The sequence below is a fragment of the Leuciscus leuciscus genome (genome assembly GCF_965113295.1).
Source record: "Leuciscus leuciscus genome assembly, chromosome: 4".
Taxonomy (NCBI): Eukaryota; Metazoa; Chordata; class Actinopteri; order Cypriniformes; family Leuciscidae; genus Leuciscus; species Leuciscus leuciscus.
Window position 1 is genome coordinate 2,686,664 of NC_138728.1, and position 26,903 is coordinate 2,713,566.

The 26,903-nt window shown below is 39.6% G+C and overlaps 1 protein-coding gene across 4 annotated transcripts in view; it reads right to left on the reverse strand.

The window, feature by feature from the left end:
- The window catches only part of grm8a (glutamate receptor, metabotropic 8a), a 247,624-nt gene that overhangs the window by 33,914 nt on the left and 186,807 nt on the right, over positions 1-26,903 (reverse strand). For all 4 annotated transcript variants that reach the window (XM_082166767.1, XM_082166766.1, XM_082166768.1 and 1 more), the window contains 3 exons: positions 26,051-26,251; positions 7,279-7,418; positions 333-1,268 (listed from right to left, as the gene is read on the reverse strand). In XM_082166767.1, the coding sequence (XP_082022893.1) occupies positions 333-1,268; positions 7,279-7,418; positions 26,051-26,251 (1,277 nt within the window). The remainder of the gene's footprint in view (positions 1-332; positions 1,269-7,278; positions 7,419-26,050; positions 26,252-26,903) is intronic.

The following is a 26,903-nucleotide window of genomic DNA, read 5'->3' on the forward strand; positions in this document are numbered from 1 at the left end:
ATATATATATATATATATATATATATATATATATATATATAAACTTGCATAATCGATCATTGCTGTAACTTTGGGGCAGCCCTTCTTAAATGCAAAAAACAAATAATTAAATAAATAAAAGCAAAAATTCTGAATATATATAAATAAATAAAAACTAAAAAAACTAATAAAAAAAAACTTGCATAATCGATCATTGCTGTAACTTTTGAGTACTCAAATATTCATGCCAGTTCCTACTAAAACTGAGAGAACAACCAGGGCACACGTATTCACTATGAAAATAAATTATTTGCAATGACATTGAGGATTTCGTACAGATAAATCTCACTTACCCTTTCTGCTGATTGTGCGGTGCCAAAGAAGATGGGTATAAAAGCTAACCAAATAATGCAGGTAGTGTACATAGTAAATCCAATTGGCTTGGCCTCGTTGAAGGTCTCTGGCACGCCGCGGGTCTTGATGGCGTAAACAGTGCATGTGACCATCAAAAGGATGCTGTAGCCCAGCGAACAGATGAGCGACAGGTCCGAGATGTCGCACTTGAGAACCCCGCGGGCCTTCACCGGGTCGGACGTGCGTTGCTCGCCGTAGTCCACGACCGTGTGCGGCGGGTCGACGGCGAACCACACGAACACGCCGAGCAACTGCACGGAGATCAGGCTGAAGGTGATGACCAGCTGGGAAGCGGGGCTGATGAAGCGTGGCGCCGCCACCGACTTCTTGCCTTGTTCGAAGATGCGATGGATACGGTTGGTTTTGGTTAACAGCGCCGCGTAGCTGAAGCACATTCCCAAACCCAAGAACACACGCCGGAAGGAGCACACGGCCAAAGTCGGAGTGGCGATCATCAAGAAAGTGATGGCGTAGCACAAAAAAATGCCCGTCAGCAACACGTAACTCATCTCTCGACCAGATGCACGGACTATGGGAGTGTCGTTGAAACGGACGAAGGTAACCACCACAAAACTAGTAGCCATGATGCCAAGAACCGCAACGAACACCGGCACGGCGGCCCACGCCGAGTGCCACTCGAGTTTGATGATGGGGATCGGGATGCATCCGGTGCGGTTGCGGTCCGGACGCTGCTCATACGGACAGAGCTCGCAGAGGAACTCGCTGGCCTGGAAGTGGTAGCCTTCGCATCGCTCGCAGTGCCAACAGCACGGCACACCCTTCACGACCTTCTTCCTCTCACCCATTTGGCAAGGCACACTACACACTGAGATGGGAAGAGTGGGGTCGCCGGTTCGCCAGTGCATGCGGTCCACCTGGAAAAGGACAAGGGAAAAAAGTCCAAAGATGAAGACCAGAGGCATAGTGGAAAACTTTATTTTGATGGTCCCTTTAACACATTCTGTTGACTGTAAATAACGTTGCACCTACATGTCTACTAACTCTCATTAGAGTGTTAATTGAGTATAGACATGTTCGTCTAAAATAATTCTGTTTTCAGCTTCAGAATCAAGTCCAAGCCTGTTCATTCACACCCACAGTGTCAAACCAAATTTAGCATTTTAATCAACAGTTCATTTTCTGTTACCCTTTTATCAAATGTCTTGGAGTATCACAATAATATTGTATTGTGAGTTCAGTATCGTGACATGAGGGTATCGTTACCCCCCCATAGTTTAATTTTACACACCCTCGATCTTTTAAATCTGAGTGGAAAGAATATAATATATTGAATTGTTAGTAGTTTCAGTGAGTAAATAAAGCCCTTTAATGTGACCCACATACACACTGTAAACAGTGAAACGTCCACATGCAAAGGATAATGAAAATAGTCCTGTCAAAGACGAAGAGCAGAGGCGCAGTGTTGAATTAGAAACTGTGCATTCAAAAGAAGTCTCATTACCCACACAGATGCATCACACCAATGTAGGTTGTGTCATATGTGAGGAAGAAATCATTTTATTATTCCGTAGCGCCTGAAAGCTGTGGAAAATAAGAAGCCAACGTTGCTCTTTTAAGTGCAGCTGCAGTTTGGCTCCCGGGCGCAACTTTGATGACAGATATATTTTGGGACAAACTTGTGCCAGAGGCGTTTGAGATGAAATAAATAACATGACAAACCCAGAGATTGACGGCAATATTTAATGCACGGATCTATTAAGTAAGGAATAATTGATGATGGGCCATTGAATTATTAAAAAATAATGCACACCCGAGGTTGTAATGTGGCCATGATGTAAATTTCTAATAATTCAATGGACCAGAGCCAATTATTCCGCTTAAACTACAGTTACCTCAAGACATTGTTCAGATGTTGCATTTTTTTCCCAGTTTTTGTTCTTAAAATGCTTCTTATTTCTTTTATCTCATCACATTCGTTTTTGGTTCTCAGAACATTCTTTTTAAGGTTTGCCTTGGAAAGTTTTCTTAACAGAAATCAAAAGTTTTTGGTTTGTAGAATGTTATTCTAACGTTCCCCTATACACTCAGTTCATCATGTTTATTCTTACATATTCATACATCCGTTATTTAAAATATAAACTACCCTGCAACCTGGGAATGCTATTTTATGGTTGCAAAAGAATAAGACATAAAAAGAAATGTTCCTAGAATGTTATTATTTAGTTCCCAAAAAAAATATCCAAACAGGAACTAACTTTAGAGGAACGTTCTGTGAAACTGTAAGTTTATCTGCTTCAAGAACAGCACCGTTGTTACATCGCTAGTGAGAAATGTCATGTAGATTTTAAGTTGATACACTTTTTTTTACGGCTAAAATCGTCAGAGCAGCGCTGATCTCTGTGCAAATGTGTGTCCGTACACTGCAAAAAATGCCTTTCTTACTTAGTATTTTTGTCTGGTTTCCAGTCTAAATATCAAAAAATTCTTAAATCAAGATGCATTTACTAGATAAGTAAAATTAGATAGGATATTATGTCTTGTTTTCTGGGGGAATTAATCAAAATTAAGTGAGTTTTTGCTTAAAACAAGCAAAATGATCTGTCCATGGGGTAAGAAAAATAATCTTAATATTTTTATGAATACTTATTATTGAATATTTTATGAATTTTTTTTTGAATACTTAATATCTTAAATTCAAACAGAAACAAGATTATTAAAGAAAAATAATCTTAATATTTGGATGAATACTTATTAGTGAATATTATATGAATATTTTTTTTGAATACTTAATATCTTATATTCAAACAGAAAACCCATGGACAGATAATTTTGCTTGTTTTAAGCTAAAACTCACTTAATTTTGATTTATTGCCCCAGAAAACAAGACATAATATCTTATGGCATTTTACTACTTTAGTAAATGCATCTTGATTTAAGAATTTTGTTGATATTTGGACTGGAAACAAGACAAAATACTAAGTAAGAAAAGCATTTTTTGCAGTGTACTGTGTGTGTGTGTGTGTGTGTGTGTGTGTGTGTTTGAGTGGGAGAAAGAGAGTACATAATAAAACTTAATTTGGGGCAAAAAACATGGAAATAATTTGTCGTTTTTATCCCATTGTTTACTATATGTATTTGCTTGCTCGGTGTCGTTGTGGGTTTTGGTTCTTTTGCTGTTGTCGGCTGTAAAGACCTTTGAAATAACTGAAGTCATTTGGCGAAGTGATGTAGTCAAGTCCTGCTGGAACTACTTTAGCCCTGCATTTCCCTGAAAGTAATTGCACACCTTTGAATGTTCATCAACCAATCAGATTCAAGCATTTATCAGCCCCGTAATATAAGACATTTTATTGCAAGATTTTGCCAAACCAATCAAATAAGGACAGCTCTATACTTCTGCTCTATGGCTCTCACTGTCGCTGCTGTGGCTGTGACTGAATTATTCATGCCTGAGACAAATTACGCCTGGCAAAAACAGATTGGCTTTAATTAGAGACGCAAAAAAAAGGGACATATTAAAATGAAAAAAGACAGAATTTGCAAATGAACAGTAGTTTAATTTGACTTATCACATAAAAGGGTATGAAGGGTATTTAAGAATAATTGAAAGACCAAATCCCTTCATTTGATTCTTCCCATTCTCTGTCTGAAACAAAAGCCACACTGACCATTCACAATTAGGCTGTTTAATTCGGTTTTATTAATCCTGAAGACACACTAATGGGGAACAAGAAGGGTGTTTGAGGTTCAAACGCTGTCAGAATCAACGCTAACCATTTACATGCATCAGTATTGCTCAGGGTGAGGGATTTGAAATAATCTTTAACCCCACGTGCTAAATGTTGCAGCATAACTCCTCCCAATAATTTGTGCTATACAGAAATCAAATCCCCCAAACTGTGTCACTTGTGAGATATGCAGTTACTTTTCTAAGGCCTTGTTTACACTGCAGGTCTTGATGCCCAATTCTGATTTGTTGCCTATAATCGATTTTGACCATCCGTTTACACGCTCTTTAAACTCTGACCCATATCCGATTCATGTGTTTACACTTGCCATACTATCTGAAACATCGTGCATGCTTAAAGGGTTAAATTATCTTGCACAGATGGACGAACGCAAAATATGATTGATGCTAGCTCTGATATACGCGAAGTTCGCCAAACATCACCATGATTATGAGGCGGAGGAGGATGAAAAGTGCCATCATTGCAGCGTGCGCATATGCTTCAGTTATTGTGTGAGAGAGAGATCTCAGGACTGATGGAAGCAGATTTTGTTTAAATATTGGCTTTAACGAGGAGCAGTGGGTCCGAAATTTTAGGATGAGCAAGCCAACCTTTGATATGTTGTTTCAACTTTGGCCTTGTCTACACTGTCAGTGAAATGTGACCCAATTCCGATTTTTTGCTCATATGTGACACAGATCGGATGTGTTCTATGACAGTATAAAAATTTTTTTTTAAAACGCATGCATTCGGATATTTCGAGATCGGTTTCAGGCCTCATTCATATGTGGAAATAAATCGGATATGTGCCAATGCGACTCATGTAAACCGGCAGATCGGATTTTCTGAGGCATTAGGCAGCATCTCCGCGAGAGAAACCCCGACGCGCTTCTGCAAAGGGACGGATGGCCTGACGAAACGTTGTGTCGTCGTAGGAGAGGAATGTGGACAAACGTTGACACAACATATCAAAGGTTGGCTTGCTCATCCTAAAATTTCGGACCCACTGCTCCTCGTTAAAGCCAATATTTAAACACAATCTGCTTCCACCAGTCCTGAGATCTCTCTCACACACAATAACTGAAGCATGAGCACAGGCTGCAATGATGGCACTTTTTGTCCTCCTCCACCTCATAATCATGGTGATGTTTGGCGAACTTCGCATATATCTCAGAGCTAGCATCAAGCATATTTTGCGTTCATCCATCTGTGCAAGATAATTTAAGCCTTTAAGCATGCGCAATGTTTCAGACAGTATGGCAAGTGTAAACACATGAATCGGATATGGGTCACAGTTGAAAGAACGTGTAAACAGATGGTCAAAAAAAAAAATCGGATAAAGGCAACAAATCAGAATTGGGCATCAAGACCTGCAGTGTAAACGAGACCTTTGTCCACATTCCTCTCTTAAGACGACACAACGTTTCGTCGGGCCATCCGTCCCTTTGCAGAAGCGCGTCTGGGTTTCTCTCGTCATTAAACCGCGGAGATGCTGCCTAATGCCTCAGAAAATCCGATCTGCCTGTTTACATGACAGTCGCATTGACACATATACGATGTATATCTGATTTATTTCCACATATGAATGAGGCCTGAAACCGATCTCGAAATATCCGAATGCATGCGTTTTTTTCCTGTTTACACTGTCATAGAACACATCCGATCTGTGTCACATATGAGCAAAAAATCGGAATTGGGTCACACTTCACTAGCTACGTTTACATGGACACCTTATGTTTCAATCGGAGTGAAATCAATCCGATTGATGAATCCGAACACGGTGTTTACATAAACGATAAATAAAGTAATCGGGTTGATGTACGCGTTTATATGTCACAAGCTTAAAACCGGAAAAAGATTTTTTGACATGCGCACACTGCACAAATATACAGAGTTTCCCGCTGTTCGAGCATAATTCTGTTACATTGGTTCTTTATTGGTTTAAAACAGCAGACTTAATATCTATCCATCTCTGGTCATGATTTGGAGAATGAGCGTATGAACCGTTTTGCCGTGCTGCTTTTCATCACGCAGTAAAAATGCCCAAACCAGTCGTCTGTGAATGAGAATCCCAAACAAGGACAGGTGGGACGTTGTCCTGCTCCACTTCACAGTGAAAGGAGAAGTTTATAATGACGGGACACTCATTTATATGACACTTTATTCAACAGGAGGAACAGCTCGTTCCGCGCGCCATACGTCATTACGCTATTTCAACGTCATTGCACATGCGCAGTCCTTTCAGTTTCGGATCAAGTGTTTACATGTTCTCTCGATCGGATTACAAAAGGAATAAACCACCCCTTTCAATCGGATCAAGCTCAATCGGATCGATTAAGGTGTTTACATGAAGGTTTTTCAGTCCCATTGAGTCGTCAATCCGATTATAAGTGTCCATGTAAACGCAGCTACTGACAGTGTAAACGAGGCCTAAGTGATCTGACTTATTTATTTAACTTTTACACACCCTCAATCTTTTGCATCTGAGTGAAACGCAAATACTACAGTATAACCGCTTCAGCAAATGAAAGTTTGCTATTAGTAGTTTCCCTTTAAAGTGGCCCACATCTTTCAGTTCGACACATTGTAAACAGTAAAATTGCTAGAATTATTTTCCGTAAATCAAATGTTACGAGCCACAATTTTTCAGGGCTAACAAAGTCTTTTTTTCGGTATGCGTCGCCCGTAATGAGCTGAATGCAAATCACCATAACTCTGCTTCCCATCCTCTGCTAACACATCCAGCGCTGATCTGTTTAAGCGCTTAAGGGGCGGGTTTGATACCTGAGTTAAGACGTGAGATTTAGAGAAGTACAAGCGTCTGTAAAGCGACCACTTCCCCTCCCACACACCCAGAGGAGCTGTGATTCTCCGTCACCTATTGAAAAACTACACTTCAACCTCCCCACTGCTGCGAGAGCTTCTGGCCATGAAAACACCACTCGTTTTTGGCTCCATTAATTCTGTTTCGCAGCCAGGCATTACAAGCTTATCTTCCATACCGTTGACTAATGAAGGCCCGAGAGTATTCATGTCACATGCATCATCAGCAAAGATGAGATTTCCAACAAACATTTATGCTTGAATGTATCTTATCTGAACATGCGTACATTGTTATGCTCTGGAAAAAACTGGATAGATGCATGAATGCATGGATGGATGTCACCATGAGGAGCAGAAAAGGCTCTTCACTCACATTAAGATGCAGTTTGTTTGTCCACTGGCCGATCACTTTGTACTCAGCTGTCGATTTGTTGGTGATCTGATACTGGAAGATGTCGTATCGTCCCGGCGCATCTCCGTTGTGGTTGAAGACCACCGGAGTCCCTGCACTTCCTGGAAAACAGTTGAGGAGCTTGTTTAGTTGCACGTTTTTTTTTTATTCCGTGGACAGTAAAATTACAAAAAATCATATTTACAATTTCCCCACACACTGTTGAAGGAGGCACTGAAGTCAACACGAAATAAAAACTCACCATATCTATTTCCTAAAAAAAAATTGTTATTGTGAATAATTAATCTGTGCATGTTTCAGTTGTTATGTTTTAACCTCGTCATCTTTATTTAAAATGTCATAACTGGATCTTCAGGTGAAAATGGCTGACTTCTCTTTATATCAGAAAGAGATTACACTTATACTCCATATCAGTGTCAGTGTTTCTGAACTCCCTGAAACGCCTCCATTGTAGTCTTGATTTTCTTCTGGGAACGAACAGTCACAATATTCCTCATTTAAATAATTCATACGCAGAATAGAGGGGTGGGGCCTGGTTGAGTTAGTTATGGCGCTTTTCCACTGCATGGTACGGCTCGGTTCGGCTCGGTACGGTTCGACTCGGCGCGGAACGGTTCGGCTCGCTTCGCTTTTCCACTGCGTGGTACAACTCGGCTCGGTACGGCACGGTTCGCTTTAGCTCGGTTGCTTTTCCACTGCAGTTAGTACCGCTTCAAAGTGGCTGGGACTGATCGTTATAGTTGCCGTCTCTACTGCCATGACATCATCATATTAAATGCGAATTTTTCATTCCGTGTTTCCCCATCCACTCCTCGGCAACCAACGAGAGGAACGTCTGCACCTCGTCCACTGACCACGATTCAGCCATTTCTTTTTTTGAAGTTTATACTATTTTTTTTTAAGCAAATACTTTTAAAACAGGCGCTACAGCGTTGGCTGTTGTCTACTGGCTATTTAAATCTAGCAGGTTTAGTGTCTCGTGTTGTAAATACAATGACGCTGGTAGTGATGATTCTATCTGAGATGGAGATGGTGGAGATGGTGGTCTAGTGGGTTAAACCACTGAACTGGTAAATTGAAGGTTGCTGGTTCGATCCCAGCAGTCACCACCAGTGTGTCCTTGAGCAAGACACTTTACTCCACGTTGCTCCAGGGGATTGTCCCTGTAATAAGTGCACTGTAAGTCGCTTTGGATAAAAGCGTCTGCCAAATGCATAAATGTAAATCTAACCAATCAGTGATCTGCAGTGTTTTCACGTCACATTTTAGTATCGGTACGGTACGCTTGGAACCTCAACAGAGGTGGTACCATTTAAAGCGAGCCGAAGCGAGCCGTACCGTACCGTACCATGCAGTGGAAACGCGTCATAAGTGAGCCGTACTGAACCGAGCCGTACCATACCATGCAGTGGAAAAGCGCCAAAGTGTGCCGTACCGAACCGAGCCGTACCGTACCATGCAGTGGAAAAGCGCCATTAGTAGTGTGTTGAAACTGCCGGTTATGGTAAGGGGCGGGGCATTTCCCTTGACCAATCACAACACACTGCTCCAGCCGACCAATCAGAGCACAGTGTGCTTTTTCAGAAGGAGGGGCTTCATAGAGACAGGAACTAAACAGGGGTGCGTTTCCCAAAAGCATCGTTAGTCAACTATGGTCGCAAGTTCCGTCGTTATCAGCATAGTTCAACGAGTCGGTGTTTCCAGAAACAACAGCTTTTGACCTGTGGTTAGAATCATAGTTTCTTGTTTGCATGACATGTGGACTCAAAAAATCCTTATCTTGAGCAAAATAAGCAAGCTGACATTCATTACAATCTGTATCTTTTATTTAGATTACCTACAAATGTAATTTACGTCGTTTAGTTTGTCAAGAGATTTAAAGCACCGTTTTTGAAGAGTGCGCATGTGTGTACGATCTCTGCTACAAAAGAACGAGCCTATGAATAAATCTGGAAATAAAGCAAAATAACTGAGAAAAATGAGAAATAGTCCTCAGATGCCATGTCTGTAATTTATAAGAAAACATCTAGCTTTAATTCGATCTCAAACAGATTCATTAAAAGAAGTTATTACTCCACCACGTGCGTGATGTCATAAACCAACTTGGTTGAACGACCAATTTGCGACAATGCGGTTTCGGGAAACAGTCGTGACTAGCTAGTTGATTTCTTTAACGATGCTTCGTACTATGGTAGTGTACTAGCGAGTTATGTTGTGGTACGGGAAACACACCCCAGAGCGTTACTGACAGACTGGAAGAGAGGAGCTGCAGCAATGGAGAATATGTGAAATGTGTTTTTTGAACAATGAAAACCTGTTCTAGCAGAGCATAAAAAAAGACTTTGTACAAGGGCGTAATAGGTCCTCTTTAAGATATTAAAGTATTTACACATTTACACATTCTCACAGCTCCACAAATCCCGCTGCGTTGCAGGATCCGGTGTCAGCATGTGTAAATAATGCATGCAGCTTTCTGCTGTACGTGCAAAGATCATTGCAAGTTTTGCAACCTTGTGAGGAGGTAAGAAGGTGGAAAGGTCATAAAATCTGCCAACCTTCACTGAGGTGAGTGTCTTAGAAATACCACCTGATCCATGTACCTTCACCAATGATGTTGTTTTGACACTTGTTTGGTTGCTTGGCTCAAACTTGAATTCGAACCTGCATTTTGAAAACCGCTTTGAGATCAAATTAATGAACTAAATGTCAAAAGAGCTTGGATTTGCATCTATAATTCTAGTGTGAAGCCCTGAGGCCTTAAACTCTGATTAAAAACCTTGAACATCCAAAAATGAAGGGAAGTTATTAAACATATTAAAGTGGGGTTGAAAAGTCTGACATTTTTCTAACATAGCACAAATATTTTCATAACAAATGTTGAGAATTGAGTCGATTTTGATTATGATCCAAAGAGCAAATTAGACTTTCTTCAAAGTCCTCAAACTTTGTTTATGTCACGTACTGCTCTGAGACAAGAAGGTTGAGGATCCAAATGCATGCAGTATTTATTGAACAGGGTAATCCAAAGACGTAATCCAAATCCAGACAAGGGTCATACACAAACAAGCAATCCAAACAATAACAGAAAAGGGCTGAGGCAAGGAGAGAAATCCAAGGGAAAAGGCGGAGAATCAAGGTAACCAGGACACAGGAGAAACAGGACACAAACATGCTAAGAATTGCAGTACAAACACTAAACAAGACTTCGCAGGGAATGACAGAGAGAACTAGTGATGAGTAGTTCATTGCGTCCGTCACGTGACAAATAAACGAAAGACTTGGAAGGTAAAGTAATTATTTATGTTCCCTGTAAATTATTATTGACTGCATTATAATGATTTCTTAATTCAGAATATGATCAAGATTACATAGGTGGATGTGGAATTTCGGGGAATTTGCCTGTTAAAAGTACAACATTTAAAGCTCCTTAAATGAACGAAATGACTTGAAAAAACATTTGTTCATTTTGATGAACGAGATCGAACAAGAGAGTCAGTATATTGATCCAAACTTCCCATCACTAGAGAGAACCAGGCTTATATAGGGTGAGCAAACAAGAAGATGAGACACAGGTGAAAACAATGAGAGCTAATGAGTCCAGGCAGAGAATTATGGGAGATGTAGTTTGTAAGGGAATGTTGTGGAGTGCCCTCTGGTGGCTCTCAAGGGCACTCCAGCTGGTGACCGTTACAGCGTGGAAAATGTCAGTGCCTATAAGTTCACTTGTACTAAGCAAATCAAAATGTCCTAGGAAAGTTTTAACATTTTTACATGCCCTCGACTTTTGGAAAGGTTGTTATTAGTAGTTTCAGTACTTGATAAGGGCACTTTCGACCATCAGATGCCCTGGCTTCAGAAAAACACGCAAGGACACGCAGGTTTACGATGAGACAGCACATTTCCTGTGACCAAAGATCCGATTTGCTTCTCATTCTTGCAAACATGAATAAAAATTTGAGCCCGATATCTGAATCTCAGAGGATCATCAGTGAATCCATCTTCTTCAAACTGATGAACACAAACCTAGAACACAAATGTGCAACAATCTGAGAACCTCAAACCGCTTAACTTACTAAACAACCTGATAAATAAAACTAGAAGACTGTAAACAGACTGGATCTATGAAACTACACAAAGAAGAGAGAAAATAATGTGGCGATTTAATTGCTTAAGAAAAGCAGTACACTTAAACAAATCTCAGCAACTCAGTCCCCGGGGCCCTAAAACACAACAACATCTCACAAGCTCAAATATATACCGAATTAAAAACAGAAAACAATCTAACAGGCATGTCTATGTCTTCATGCATAACCTTGATAGAAAAACTCAAAAGTTCAGCCACACAAACATGAACATGGTGCTTTAAACTCATACAAACCAATTATAAAGTCTACAAGGGATGGAAATAATTTCTTTTTTTGTGAACTGATTACATTTTAAATCCAACTTGTTAAACACTTTAAAACATTTTAAAACAATTAATCACACTAAAGTATTTATGAAGAACATTATCTTAGATCAATAATAGATGACTATGTTTCATGAGACTTTTACCCTTCAAAACAAATATTTTGTTTTGTAATATTATGTAATATAAGAATATAAGAAACACCCTGTTGGCTGGATTAATGCCCATGTGAAAAACACAATTTCAGGTTTCATTCATCTTATCATATTAGAACAATCTGAAAAGTGAGAGAGACACAATTTACAGTATTATTAGCTTTGCTTGATGAAAGTCTAACACACACAAAAAAAAAGCCACAGCATAGTTAATTTAGTCCACTGCTAAAGCCACATGAAATTGTTATTTTGTTACGCTTCCGGCTACAATTATTTCCTTTCCACTTCAGCCGAGTGAAACAAAACTCTTAAAATACAACGATTCCCTCCCAAAAGCTGCTACACCCCTGAAAGAATCGTGCAACCATCACTAATAAGATGTTTCTATTTTTGTTTGCTTTCGATCTGCATTTAGACTCTCATTTGTATCCGAGATTCTGGCCACTGATTAGCCGAATCTCTTTTCTACAACTTTCTTCAATCCCAACGCCATCGTCTTCCTCATCAGCGCCTTCATTACAGCAGCTCTTGGGACCGTTTGTCTGGAGCTCAGACGTAAGAGGACCTCGGACAGACCTCAGTCGCTGCATCTATACACACAAAAACCCCTTTGATTCGCCCACCATGAAGGAAAGTGAGAGCTGAGGAGGGCAAAGCCTCCGGAAGCAATATTTTCAGCGAATATAATGAGCCAGATTCGGCAAGCGCTTGCGCAGGGAACATCCAGACAGCTCTGTTCTTTTATTTAAGGAGACATCAAGTGAAGGAAAATACCGCTCCTTTCTGCAAACCCAAGACAGTGAGTGTTTTGTGTTTGCTGTGCATGTGAGAGCTGCCATGTGAGATACAACATCCATTGTCTTTAAATCTCTGCTCTCGCATGCAAACATCATTCCCCGCGTGGCAAAGGTGGTTCCGGCTCTCTCAGGATCAACGCAGGCTTGTTGTCACTGCAAATCAACACTAGATCAAAAAGTTTGTCAAGACAAACTTTGATGTTGGCTTGAGGAAGACTGACCAGAAAGTTTGAAGGTTTTCAGTTTGAAGTAGTTTAAAGTTTAAAATAGTTTTAAAGCTTAAAGACCATTTTGAAGGCAATTACAGTCTATCAGAAAACAGACAGACAGACAGACAGACAGACAAGCATAAATTAGCACATTGCAAACTTGTTTTTGTGCACGTTTCTAACATGATTTAGCATGTCGTTAGCATGAATTAGCACATTGCTAACATGCTTTACAATGTTCTTAGCTTTAATTAGCATGTTGGTACCATGAATTAGCAAATTGCAACCATGTTGCTAGCATTAATTAGCACATTGCTAACATGTTTTTGCATGTTGCTAGCATTATTTACAATGTTACTTGCATTTTTTTAACATGTTGTTCTAGGCTAGCTGTTAAACTTTGCGAGTGAGACAGCTTAAATACTCTATAAGAGTTATTGCATGAAAGTTTTGACCCCCCTCAATGAAAGTCTATAGGAATTTGTGATTGTTCGGAAGTCCGATACGGGAGTTTCCAAAGTCAGATCAGTTAGAAAAGATATAGCAATGCGAGTCAGAACAGTCTGAAGGTCTGAGGCGAGTTTGGTGGTGGTAGAGTTAAAGCTCGAGGAGGAGTAAATGTATTCTCAGAAGAAGAAGAAACTTAAATAGCATTTCAGTATGTTTGGCTTTCTCAAGTCTACGTCACACAAGTAAATAAGCCAGTGTGCATGTTGGCATTACTTTGTTATTAATCTAGCAACAAAATGAAAATGTTCACGATGGGAGAGGATAGCGACACAGAAGACGAAGCGACTTACTGAGTTTATCCACTGATATTGATCAAAGCGTGGCGTCCCAGGTGGACCGGGGCAGCGGGAAATTGAGGATTACAGGAGAGCAGACAGACGCAACAATGGACCACTCGTGGGATTAACCTTTCTGCCAACCCTTACATGCTGCTTCTGTCAGCAGAAATCACTGTTACTATTGCACATTTTGGTAACACTTTACAATAAGGTTCATTAGTTAACTACCGTAGTTTACATGACCTAAGAATAAACCATACTACTTCAGCATTTATTCATCTTAGTTAATACTAATTTCAACATTTACTTATACATTAATAAAATCAAAGGTTGCATTTGTTAACATTAGTTAATGCACTGTGAACTAATATAAACAATGAACATCTGTGTTTATTAACTAACATTAACAAAGATGAACTAATATAGTAACAAATGTATTGCTCATATACTTGAGCGACACCAATGCTGGTGGGTTGTCTTGACATGAGCCAAAGTGTAACAACACACTGCCTTTCCTCTCAGTATAGCCTGTCTCTGAGAATGTCTTTCTGTGAACATGATATGATACTCCTCCTAAGGCCGTTCCTGTATTATTTCAGCACAGAATGATTTGAGAAGAGGATAGATCTCTGTTACGGAGTTAAAAGCCAGATCCTGCCGCCGCTCTCCGTTTTAAGATTCACTGTCACGCCGCCTCGACTTACAAGGGGATTTGTTTTACACAACACAATTATCATCCCTTTTTTCCCCCACAGCTCGTCTGAATGCACACATCCACAATCTCACTTCCCGCTCCGTCCATCTCCAAAACACTAATCTAAAAATAAGTGTATGTAGGGAAGCACTGGAGCGGGGGGTAATTGTGGCTGAGCTGCAGGCAGTGTGAGGCTCGAAGTTGGACGTCTGCCTTCGTATCAACTTCCATTTACCGCTTCTGTGGCCTCTTTTCTCTCCAAACGCTTCTGTGTACACACTTATGAACATGGAATACTAGCATACTAATCCTACAAGCAGATGCGGTGTTTGCAATGACATCTCCACCCAGAAACGAGGGGGGAGGGTTGGGGGGGCAATTACTTTATTATCCCTGTTCGGGGTGGTTGCTAGGATGTTATGTAATTGCTAGGGTACTCATGGTAGTTGCTAGGGTGTTGCTATGCAGTTGCCAATGTATTTGTGGTGGTTGCTATGCAGTTGATAGTGTACTCTGGGTGGTTGCTCTGGGTACACTGCCTATGCAGTATAGAGTAAATAAATAAAGTTTAAGGCATGTAAGAAATATTTAGTTTTTTTTTTTTTTTTTTAAGTCTAGGGTACTCATGGTGGTTGCTAGGATGTTGTTATGTAATTCCTATGGTACTCATGGCGGTTGCTGAGGAATTTGGGGTGGTTGCTAGTGTACTCCAGGTGGTTGCTAGGGTGTTGTTATGTAATTCCTATGGTACTCATGGCGGTTGCTGAGGAATTTGGGGTGGTTGCTAGTATACTCCAGGTGGTTGCTAGGGTGTTGTTATGTAATTGTTAGGGTACTCATGGTAGTTGCTAGGGTGTTGCTATGCAGTTGCCAATGTATTTGTGGTGGTTGCTATGCAGTTGATACTGTACTCGGGGTGGTTGCTAGGATGTTGCTATGCAATATAGAATAAATAAAGTTTAAGGCATGTAAGAAATATTTAGTAATCTTCTTTTTATTTTAAAGTCTAGGGTACTCATGGTGGTTGCTAGGATGTTGTTATGTAATTGCTAGGGTACTCATGGCGGTTGCTGAGGAATTTGGGGTGGTTGCTAGTGTACTCCAGGTGGTTGCTAGGGTGTTGTTATGTAATTGTTAGGGTACTCATGGTAGTTGCTAGGGTGTTGCTATGCAGTTGCCAATGTATTTGTGGTGGTTGCTATGCAGTTGATAGTGCACTCGGGGTGGTTGCCAGGATGTTCCTATGCAGTATAGAGTAAATAAATAAAGTTTAAGGCATGTAAGAAATATTTAGTAATCTTCTTTTTATTTTAAAGTCTAGGGTACTCATGGTGGTTGCTAGGATGTTGTTATGTAATTGCTAGGGTACTCATGGCGGTTGCTAGGATGTTGTTATGTAATTGCTAGGGTAGTCATGGTGGTTGCTAGGATGTTGTTATGTAATTGCTAGGGTACTCATGGCGGTTGCTAGGATGTTATGTAATTGCTAGGGTAATCATGGCGGTTGCTGAGGTATTTGGGGTGGTTGCTATGCAGCTGCCAAGGTATTTGTGGTGGTTGCTATGCAGTTGATAGTGTACTCTGAGTGGTTGCCAGGGTGTTAATATGCAGTATAGAATAAATAAATAAATAAATAAATAAATAAAGTTTATGTAAAAAATATTAATTAATCTTTTTTTCTTTTTTTTTTAAGTCCAGTAGCAGGTTTGGCAAACAGTGAATTGTGGACACTGTAGATGCCTCTTATTAATGCAATTTTGTGAAATGATTTGACAACAATGTAACATCTTACTCATTGAAGCATTCCATGCAACATTCCATTAGACATTAGTATGCAGTGCACTAGCATTCCTTCTCACACACTACACATGCTGACCTGTTGCACACAAACACACACACACACACACACACACACACACACGCACACGCGCACGGGCGCGCGCACGCACACACACACACGCACACACACACACACAACCCTTCACACTTTTAAAAGGTCTTTTCTGGACCTCAACACACTCTCATCCAGTCCTTCCATTTCTCTCGTCATAATTGGCCAGCACGATGTTCATTATCACACACTGGCCCACAGTTAATGCAGTGTGTGTGTGTGTGTGTGTGTGTGTGTGTGGTGTCTGAAGGCAGTAACGAGAGCTCCAGTGCGGGTGAGTTAACTCATCAACCGCGGCTCAGATGTAATTGTTCCACAGTATCAGACGGATTAATGAGAAACCTTTCGCTTCCCCTGTGATAACGGCCAAACGCCAAGACATCGGATATCCGTCAGCCACTGCTCAATAGCACGAGAGTGTGTGTGAGTGTGTGTGAGCTCCTTTATAGGTGCAAAAGGGTGAATCTGTCTTGTCTGTCTATCTATCTATTTATCTATCTATCTATCTATCTATCTATCTATCTATCTATCTATCTATCTATCTATCTATCTATCTATCTATCTATCTATCTATCTATCTATCTATCTATCTATCTATCTATCTATCTATCTATCTCCTTTTGCAAAACACAACTTTTTAGCCCAAAAATACAATCGTACAGGAATTAGTGGTGTAAAATGTGGATGTTTTTGCTCCGTCATACTTGACATTCTATTACAGAGTGTTTCCATTAATCTAATGGTGCTTTCCAATTAATTTATTATTATTATTATTAGTAGTAGTAGTAGTATTAGTATTGCATACTTAGGTTTAGTGACTGGAACACTAACCCTAAATATTAAACCAGATTAATTAATACTTTACTAGAGCATGGCATGGCCAAACACCAATAACACTGCTCATTTCTCATGAGATCCGAAAACGTAAAACTCTAGTCTTTTGATTACAATCATAAACTCACCCTGAGAACAGTTGGCCCATTTCTGTTCAGAAGACACTCAACGAGGCTAGTTTACAACGCTGTTTCTCACAGTAAGGACCACTTTGCCTAGATACAGCAAAGGAAACATAAAAAGAGCAGCGGCGAATGCATCGCTGAACACAAAGAGTTCAGATTGGGAGGCATGGCTTTGGGAACGTGCCATTAACAACAAACCATAAAAGTGTCGTCACAACAAATGGCAGGTGTCCAGCAATGAGAGGCAACCTCTAAACAGGCCTAATGCTGATCCACTGCGATGCATATGTGACCCTGATCACAAAATCTCGAGTCGAACGGGTATATTTGTGGCAATAGCCAATAATACATTGTATGGGTCAAAATTATCGATTTTCTTTTATGCCAAAAATCATTAGGATATTAAGTAAAGATCATGTTCCATGAAGATATTTAGTAAATTTCCTACCGTAAATATAGAAAACATTTATTTTTGTGAGTGAATGCAGCACAATCGCCAACACAAATGAACAACTTTAAAGGAGATTTTCTCAATGTTTCGATTTTTTTGCACCCTCAGATTCCAGATGTTCAAATAGTTGTATCTCGTCCAATATTGTCCTATCCTAACAAACCATATATCAATGGAACGCTTATTTATTCAGCTTTCAGATGATGTATAAATCTCAATTTAAAATGTTTTACCCATGTGACTGGTTTTGTGGTCCAGGGTCACATATCAGCATTCATTCACAGGTTCAGCGGGATTCACCTCTTGGATCTGATCGTGAATGTTTCTCTAGCTCTGGTTTATTCAATAGAAGCCAATTCACTGCAGATTGTTGCGTTATAACTGCACAGAAACCCACTGTAAAAAAAATAAAAATATGGTAAACGGTAAAAAATACGGTAGGAAAATTTTTGGTTTTACAGACTTAACTTAAATGTACATTTAGGGTGCTTTCACACTTGGTTCGATTGCCTGTTCCGAACCCGAGTTCGATTGCTCCCCCCTCCCCCTGCCCCCGATGGACTGTGTTCACATTATATTATTTGCATCCGAACCGCGGTACGCTTACGTCATCAAGCTGCAGCTGGCGCGTACTCGTGTTGCTTGGTAACCGCTATGAAAAGGCGTCAAAATGGATAGAATTGCTCGCTTCACATTTGTTCTTCTTTTTTTGAACCTTTGGTTTTGTTTTCAAAGAAAAGATACAGAAACACACTTGCGTCTGTCTGCCGCAAAAGTATTAAAACCGTTCCAAAGACAGCGGGATGTCCGCCCGCCCGCCGAAGACAATTTTTGTGGAGGCAAGCAGAAATCATCTCTCTGCTTGCAGTGCATCAATCCCGCTTTTCGTCAAGGTAAGTGTATATAGACCCTTTTACAGTTGTTAAACACACACGCACGCAGCAGATTATATGTCATCAATAGCGGTTCACTTCCGCGATTTGGTACGATTGCGTTCATATCAGCAGCGAACCGTACCCGAGTTCACATGAACCGTACCCCAGACCACCTTTTTAAGCGGACTCGGGTACGGTTCGCGGGTGCGCACCCGAGTTCGGAAAACAGCGTTCACATCATCCAAACGAACCGAACTCTGACGTCATTCGAACCCGGGTGCGCACCAAAAGTGCTAGTGTGAAAGCGCCCTAAATGTACTATTAGATCTATCACAGTTATTCACCGTATATACAGACCCTTTCCTAAAAATTAGAATATCATGAAAAAAATGTATTTGTTTCCATAATTCCATTCAAAACGTTAAACTTCCATAGATTATAGATTCAGGGCCCCCAACTTAAACGATTTCAAGTATTTAGTTGTTTATTTGTATATAATTTGGGCTTCCAGCTCATAAAACCCACGAAAACAGGATTTCAAAAAATTAGAATATTCCATGAAATCACACAGTAATTACACATGGATACCATGGATATTTTGGGGATATTTAATTTAATTTTATCAATCAATAAATTCCTCTTGAAACAAACTTTGTTGTATTATTTTAATTTAATACTGTGAAGCTGCTTTGATACAATCTGTATTGTGAAAAGCGCTATACAAATAAACTTGACTTGACTTGACTTGACTCATTGAACCAGGTTTTGGTTCTTTTGGCAGTGTGGGCAGGGGCAAATCCTGCTGGAAAATGAAGGAAGCATGAAGTGCTCTGGAAATGTCCTGGTAGACGTCTGCGTTGAGTGGACAGCACAGTGGACCAACACCAGCCGATGTCACATGGCTCCCCAAACCAACACAGACTGTGGAAACTTCACACTGGACTTCAAGCATCTTGGATTGTGTGCCTCTCCATTCTTCCTCCAGACTCTGGGACCTTGGTTTCCAAATGAGATGCAAAATTTACTCTCATCAGAAAAGAGGACTTTGGTCCACTGTGCTTTATTAAATCCAGAGTCAACGCAGCCGTCTCTACCAGGACATTTTCAGAGCACTTCATGCTTCCTTCATTTTCCAGCAGGATTTGCCCCTGCCCACACCTGAACCCAAACCTGGTTCAATGACCATGGTATCACTGTGTAAGTACTGTGTGATTTCATGGAATTTTCAAATTTTTTGGAAAGGGTCTGTAATACAGAAACTTCCTTTTAACCAATTAACAGTTTTTTAATTTTAAGTCTTTTACCGTTAAAATCACGATCTAAGTGAAATGAACCAGTGTGCTTTCTCTCATTGTTTTGGCCACATCTGCTTTCCTACGGCAGCATCATGATGTTATGTGAGGCTCTGGTGTCAGGACTCTGAGGAACTCTTATCTGCGGGAGTTTCTGATCCACTCCAGGAGGGTGTCAATAACAGCCAAGTGTCTGCAACAGACCGTGGGATCACGCGCGCGGCCCGTCTCATGCTGCTGAGAAAGGTTACACCAGCACGAAAAAGAGCCGCAGGATCGTTAAACTGACTCGTTTGGCAGCTATAGCCTTTTCCCAGAATGCTCCAGGGCAGAGTAACGATTTTGATTTTGATTTCCTCTTTCCATTCGAGGTTGCTCAGGAGACAAAAATAAGAGTTTCAACTTTAAAAGATCCATAAGATATCTCTTTTAAAAATTACTTCATTTCCGTCTCCATTTACTCTCTTTTGATCTCCATAGCCCGTCTAAGTTGCAAGTTTAAGTTATGCGCATAAAACATTTGAAAATAAAGCACTGTTTCCATCCCATGTGTTTAAGAGAACAAAAGTGGCACTTCCTGGGATATTCGCACAAAATATCTGTAAAAAAAAAAAGAAACTTGCTGCGATCGGGGAAGCCACATGGATCTGTTTTCACTTATCATTAATGACTTGCAGACAAAACACAATGTCATGTTCTCATGCGTTCGGATGCCTGGTGTTTGGGAACGCCATCATGTAAAACACATCTCTGAGGTCATTATTCCCAACCATTTTGATGACAGACTTTGACTCAGGCGATTTCAGAACGACCAAACCAACACTTGAGATGCCGAGCGATGCGATTGGTCCACTGATTATCCAATCACGTGAGTTTTTTGTTGTGCATTGAGGGATTTATTCTGTAAATGTGTTTCCATCATAGTTTATGTGCATGTCTTCCTATTGGATTAAAAATTATCTGCCTAAATTTAGGCATTTCAATCCAGCGTTTTTATGCTAAATCTGCCTAAAAATAAGTGAATGGAAACAGCTTTTGATGTCTAAGGGAAATCTCATTTGTGGTTTGCCATTCTTACCACCTTTAAGACACCAAGGTGATTTCCCTGCATGGTGAGAATGTAAAGGACTACGCTGTTGGGTTGATGAATTGGATTAATAAAGATCTCTGTCCCCCGTTTCTGTCTTTTCGCAGAATTGCACGCCTCCCGTGATCACCGCTGGTTTGAATATTAATGAGGAACATACTGAGTCCTCTTCACCTCGCAATTAACTTTGAACAAGAGCATCTTAACCTGATCTCACCCAAACAAAAGACCACACATACACACAAATAAAGAAGCTTCAGTGGTGTCTATTTCTCTCAAATCACCAGCAATGACAATCCAACAGCAATCAGTCGAGACAAAAGTCAATGTGTCATGCCTGTGTTTAGGTGTAAAGCTGAGTAAATATCAATAAGGAGACAAAGCAAAGTTTAAAGGGTAACTCTCGCCAAAATTAGGTTAAATGCCTTGTGAATGGGAGTGAATGGGGCACTTTTATGATAGCGTCAAAATCACTATTTTTAAAACACTAAGAAGGCTCGACACAACATGAAACTGTGCTGGAAGTATCACCAGCGGCTCTACACATGAACTCCAGCATTGAGAACATTGTGTGTGTACACAGAGTTTACTAAAAAGAAAGGTTTTGTCCGACTCACTTTATCAGTTAGTGTTTCCGGTGGCTGGAATTTTGTCAGTCAAAAGTAGTCGATCTCCGAATGCAACGTAATGAACTGACTCCTCCATATGAGGAAATGTCATGAACTTGTAATTTCAATGAAAAGCATGATAACTTAGATAAAAAATTATCTGTGAATTTATATGGAAACAAGCTTTAGGAGCTTTCCATCTTTACTCTCCTCCCTGTTACGTTGCATTCGGAGATCGACTACTTTTGACTGACAAAATTCCAGCCACAAGAAACACTAAAGCTGTGTCTGAAATCGCTCCCTATCCACTATATAGTGCACTATTTAGGGTGTCGGCCATTTTGTAGTGGTGTCCGAATTCTGAGTGAACGACATCATTCCCTACTTTCGTTCACTACTTTTACCCACAATCCTCTCTGAATTCGAGTGTACATCCGATGTACACTTGCTGAGACACTATTTCCCACAATCCAACACGATAAGGCGTTAGAGCGCGAATGAAAAATAAATATAACGGACGGCAACAATGTCACCATAGCAACGGCGCATGCGAGATAGAAAACAATCATTTGAAGGACACTGACTGACTGGAAACCCCGCGAAAGTAATGAAAGTAATGTTTAAATAACGGAGGGGGGGTTTTTTGGACAGTTTTATGTGTTTATTTATTTATTTATTTATTTATTTATATACCGTTATATCTATATTTGAATAAACAAATGTGTTGTGTAGTGTTTTGTTCTCTTTTATTTTCACATATAAATGTAAAAAGTAAATAAATATGACAAGCAAGTCTTTTTAAAAATCAAATAACGCAATAAACGTGAAAAATACATACATACAATTGTTACATACAATTCATACAGCCAAAAAAGGAAATTTCAAAGATGGGTAAGTAATGTTTATGACGAAATTGTCCGAGCTCTCTGGCGCGTGATGATTATGTCAGCGTCCGAATTCGCTCACTCATTTTCGTTCACTCTTTGCTGATGTAGTGCACTCAACTGCCATTCACTATGTAGGGATTAGTGAATGAGTGAACGAGTGAGCGGTTTCAGACACAGCTTAACTGATAAAGTGAGTCGGACAAAACCTTTCTTTTTAGTAAACTCTGTGTACACACACAATGTTCTCAATGCTGGAGTTTACTGTATGTGTAGAGCCTCTGGTGATACTGAGAGCACAGTTTCATGTTGTGTCGAGCCTTCTTACTGTTTTAAAAATAGCGATTTTGATGCTACCACTGTATTCCCATTAACAAGGCATTTTGACTTAAAACAAAAATACGGTCAATCTTAAAAGTGGCGTTTCCATTCTAATTATGCTTTTACACGAAAGTTTGCCTCAAGTAGATTCACAAAAAGAGCCTAGGTTCAATTATGGCGAGAGTTACCCTTTAACTGAAATTATTGGCAGCCACTTTTTATGCTTTTTTCCATGATCAACTCTCTTTAGTGTGTAATGTTGCTGTTTGAGCATGAAAAGATCTGCAAAATTACAAAGTCCCTCCAGTGAGAGTTCTTCTCTATATCAGTGTCAGTGTTTCTGAACTCCCTGAAACGCCGCCATTGTAGTCTTGAGTTTTCTTTCACGTCACAATCAGTGTTGGCGGTAACGCTTTACAAACAATGCAAGTTACATAATCAGATTATAATCAGATTACCTAAAGTAAAGCATTACTTTTAAATTTACAACAAAATATCAGAGTTATTATTATTAAATTTTTTCAGATCAGATTACTTTTTCAAGTAACTAGTAATGCATTTACTACTAAATATCTGAGTTGTTTTTAAATAAGTAACTCATGCTCCTTTGTTTTCCCATGTATTGACTGACAGCTCTCCTGTCCGCATGTTGAGAGGAATCGTGAGTAAAATGTGTGTGAACATGATGGTTATTGTAGATCTATATGAGAACAGGCATTTACTCTTCTCACTTGCACAAAAACAGATTCAGTTTTTCTCAAAATGAATAAAAACAGTGAAACAAACTCAGAATAACGCCATTACTTTTAAAAGTAACAATACTTCCCATTCAAATAATTCCCATGCAAGGCATACACAAAATAATGGGCTGGGACCTGGTTGAGTTAGCTAGTAGTGTGTTGTCTCCATGTTTTTTTTCCACCCCGAATCTAAACCCTCTTTTTACGGCCTTTCTACGTTTCTGGTCAATCCACTTGTTTTTTCAAATTTTCATATCAGACTCAGGTCTCAACACACTGCTCCAGCCGACCAATCAGAGCACAGTGTGCTTTTCAGAAGGAGGGGCTTCATAGAGACAGGAAGTAAACAGAGCGTTACTGACAGACTGGGAAAAGAGGAGCTGCAACAATGGAGAATATGAGGAAAAATAATGTGTTTTTTGAACATTCAAGCATGAAAACCTGTTAGAGCACAACAACAACATCAATACTTTGTAAAAGGGCATAATATGGCGTCCTTAAAATAACTTATTTGCATACATTTTAAAATGTAAATTATTCCTGTTATCAAACCTGAATTTTCAGCATCATTACTCCAGTCTTCAGTGTCACATGATCCTTCAGAAATCAGTCTAATATGATGATTTGCTGCTCAATAAACAGGAAAGCAGTTCGCCTGAAATTACTGGCAGCACATGACAACTATTTTAACTCTAAACCATTGCTTCATCAAACTGTGCAATCGATACACATCAGACTAGAGGAGAAAAACATCTACTCTCTCTCTCTCTAATTACGTTTCTGGTCACATTCGAAGGAAGCATGCGCTGTCTGTCAGTGAATTTTCCGTATCTGTCTTGCACTTCAAACACAGTCAGATGAGGAACGCAAGGTGGTGGAGCAAATAACCCAGGTTGCATTGGCCGCCAGAAAGTGAATGAATGAGGTTTTAATGGACGCGCGCAGCCCCGCCCCTCCGCGCGCGCCGCAGTCGCTCAATGCAGTTATGCAAATTAAACAACTTGAAGGCAAACATAAGCTAGCAGATGATAACAAAACGACAGAGTTGTGGGATAGAAAAATGAAAGAGTAGTGAAGACGCACGGAGAAAAACTAATATTTAAATGAATCGTTTGATTCCGTTTCAAAGAGAATGTTTAACTTCTTTTGTTTCAACATGATTCAAGGCGCACGAGGGGAACAAAAACAGTCAATCACGCGCAGCTCGCCTCGTGAGTTATAATGCGCTCTTATTAAGACACGCGCTGAACTGCACATTATGAAGAAATATGAGCATCCCTGCATGCGCTTAACTCACATTTTCCAGCCTCAGCTATGATGCATGTGTAATGATTTCAGGGGTCACTGAGGGGTGCCGTAAGACACAGAAATGACAAACACAAGATTGTGCCAGTGCACAGGGCGATCTGTGATCGCGAGAATTAATGAATGATGCTAGAGGTAAGAAATATGAAAAATGAGTGAAAACACTTGAATATGAACATAGAGAAGCTCGACTGTTAAGATAAGCATGCTGCATTGTTAATAGACATGCCAGCGGCGTTGCATAGTGAAATATGGCATAACATTGTATAATAACTTTCATTAATATGGCTTTAACACGCATTATACTGTGAGGCTTAAAGGGAATAATTGAAAAATGAGAATTCTTTGATCATTTATTCACCCTCGCGTTGCAAACAAAACATTTCTTTTTTTTTTTTGGAATACAAAATTCCATGATATTTAATTAAAAGTCATTGGTTTTTAAATCTCGTATAATCAATCACAACACTAAACATTTGAATGTGCACAAGGGCTCTTTTTTTTTAAAGCAAATAATAACTTCTCAAACAATTCTTCAACTTCCCTTTTTGTGCTCCAAGAAGAAATTTTATAATTTGATATATACCAAAAATAATCACTTGTACATGTTTTATGACATTTAAACCGTTTTAATGTACACTGAAGACTCTTCTGCTCACCATGGCTGCATTTATCTGATTAAAAATACTGCTATATTGTGAAATATTATTGCAATTTAAAATAACTGTTTTCTGTGTGAATATATTGTCAAATGTAATTTATTCCTGTGATTACTCCAGTCTTCAGTGTCACATGATTTTGTGCTGTATGTGCTAAAATGTATATATTATAATAGGTAATATAATAAAATAGTTTTTCCAGGATTCTTTGATGAATAGAAAGTTCAAAAGAACAGCATTTATTTAAAATGGAAATCTTTTGCAACGTTATAAATGTCTTTACTTGCACTTTTGATTAATTTAATGCATCCTTGCTGAATAAAAATGTATTCCAAAAAAATATTATTTTATTTTATATTAGATATATATCATACTCACCCCAAAGCTAATTAAGCATTACATAATGTAAAAATGTATAATATTTCTATTAAAAGTAGTTGTGAAGTGTAACCAGAGGCAGAAACCAGACTTGAATCACTTACTGTACATTGCAAATAAATTGACTTGAAACTTGACCTCCATCATTGATTTGTGAACAGCACTCTTGAGACTCGGTCTGAGACTCGCAAACATCTCTGACTGTGGTTCAGCTGAGGATCTGAGCACTCACCATTGAAATTAACGCTCCGGATGTATCCCAGCAGCTCCTTTCCATTGATATTGCTCATGCGGGGACAGAGTCCGGGGTATCCGAAGCAGTAATCCCTGTGCATGCGGTGCAGAGCGTGTGCCATCGCATACACCGCATCCATCACGAACTGAACCTTCCCCTCCTGCTCGTAGCTGGAGTCACGGCCCACCTTCTCCAGGCCTGCGCAAACACACACAAAACACACATCTTCAGCAAACACAGCTTTAGTCTCTTAACAGGGAACGCTCTCAGGAGGTTCTGGCAAGGTTCTTTTAAAATGTTCTTCCAGTAACGTTAATAAAATGTTCATTCATAGTTATCTGGTCTTTAATAATGTTCTCAAAACGTAAGCACAAAAACATTATCTTTATATCGGTCGTGGTACACTTTATTTCTGAAATGTTTTAGTTGGACTTTTTTTTTTTTTTTTTTTTTTGTACATTTTAAAACAAATTTTTCAGAGAACATTCAAAAGTAACATTCCGAAAATGTTTGCAAACTGATCAAATGGAATGTTCACTTAACGGTCGCATTCCATTTTTAAAACATTAAGTTATTATGAACAAATGTTCTTCCAGTAACGTTAATAAAATGTTCATTCTTAGTTATCTGGTCTTCAATTGTAACGTTGCTGAGGAAGACAGGCGAAGACAAGGATCTAAACGCAGGGTATTTAATAAAGTAACAAGAAACAATGGAACACAGAACTCAAAGGAACAAAACCAGGGGAATCACAGAGACAACCATTACACATACAACAACTGACAAGGTAACAAGTGAAACACAAGGGCTATAAATACACAGGGGCAAACAAGCTAAACAAGATAACAAG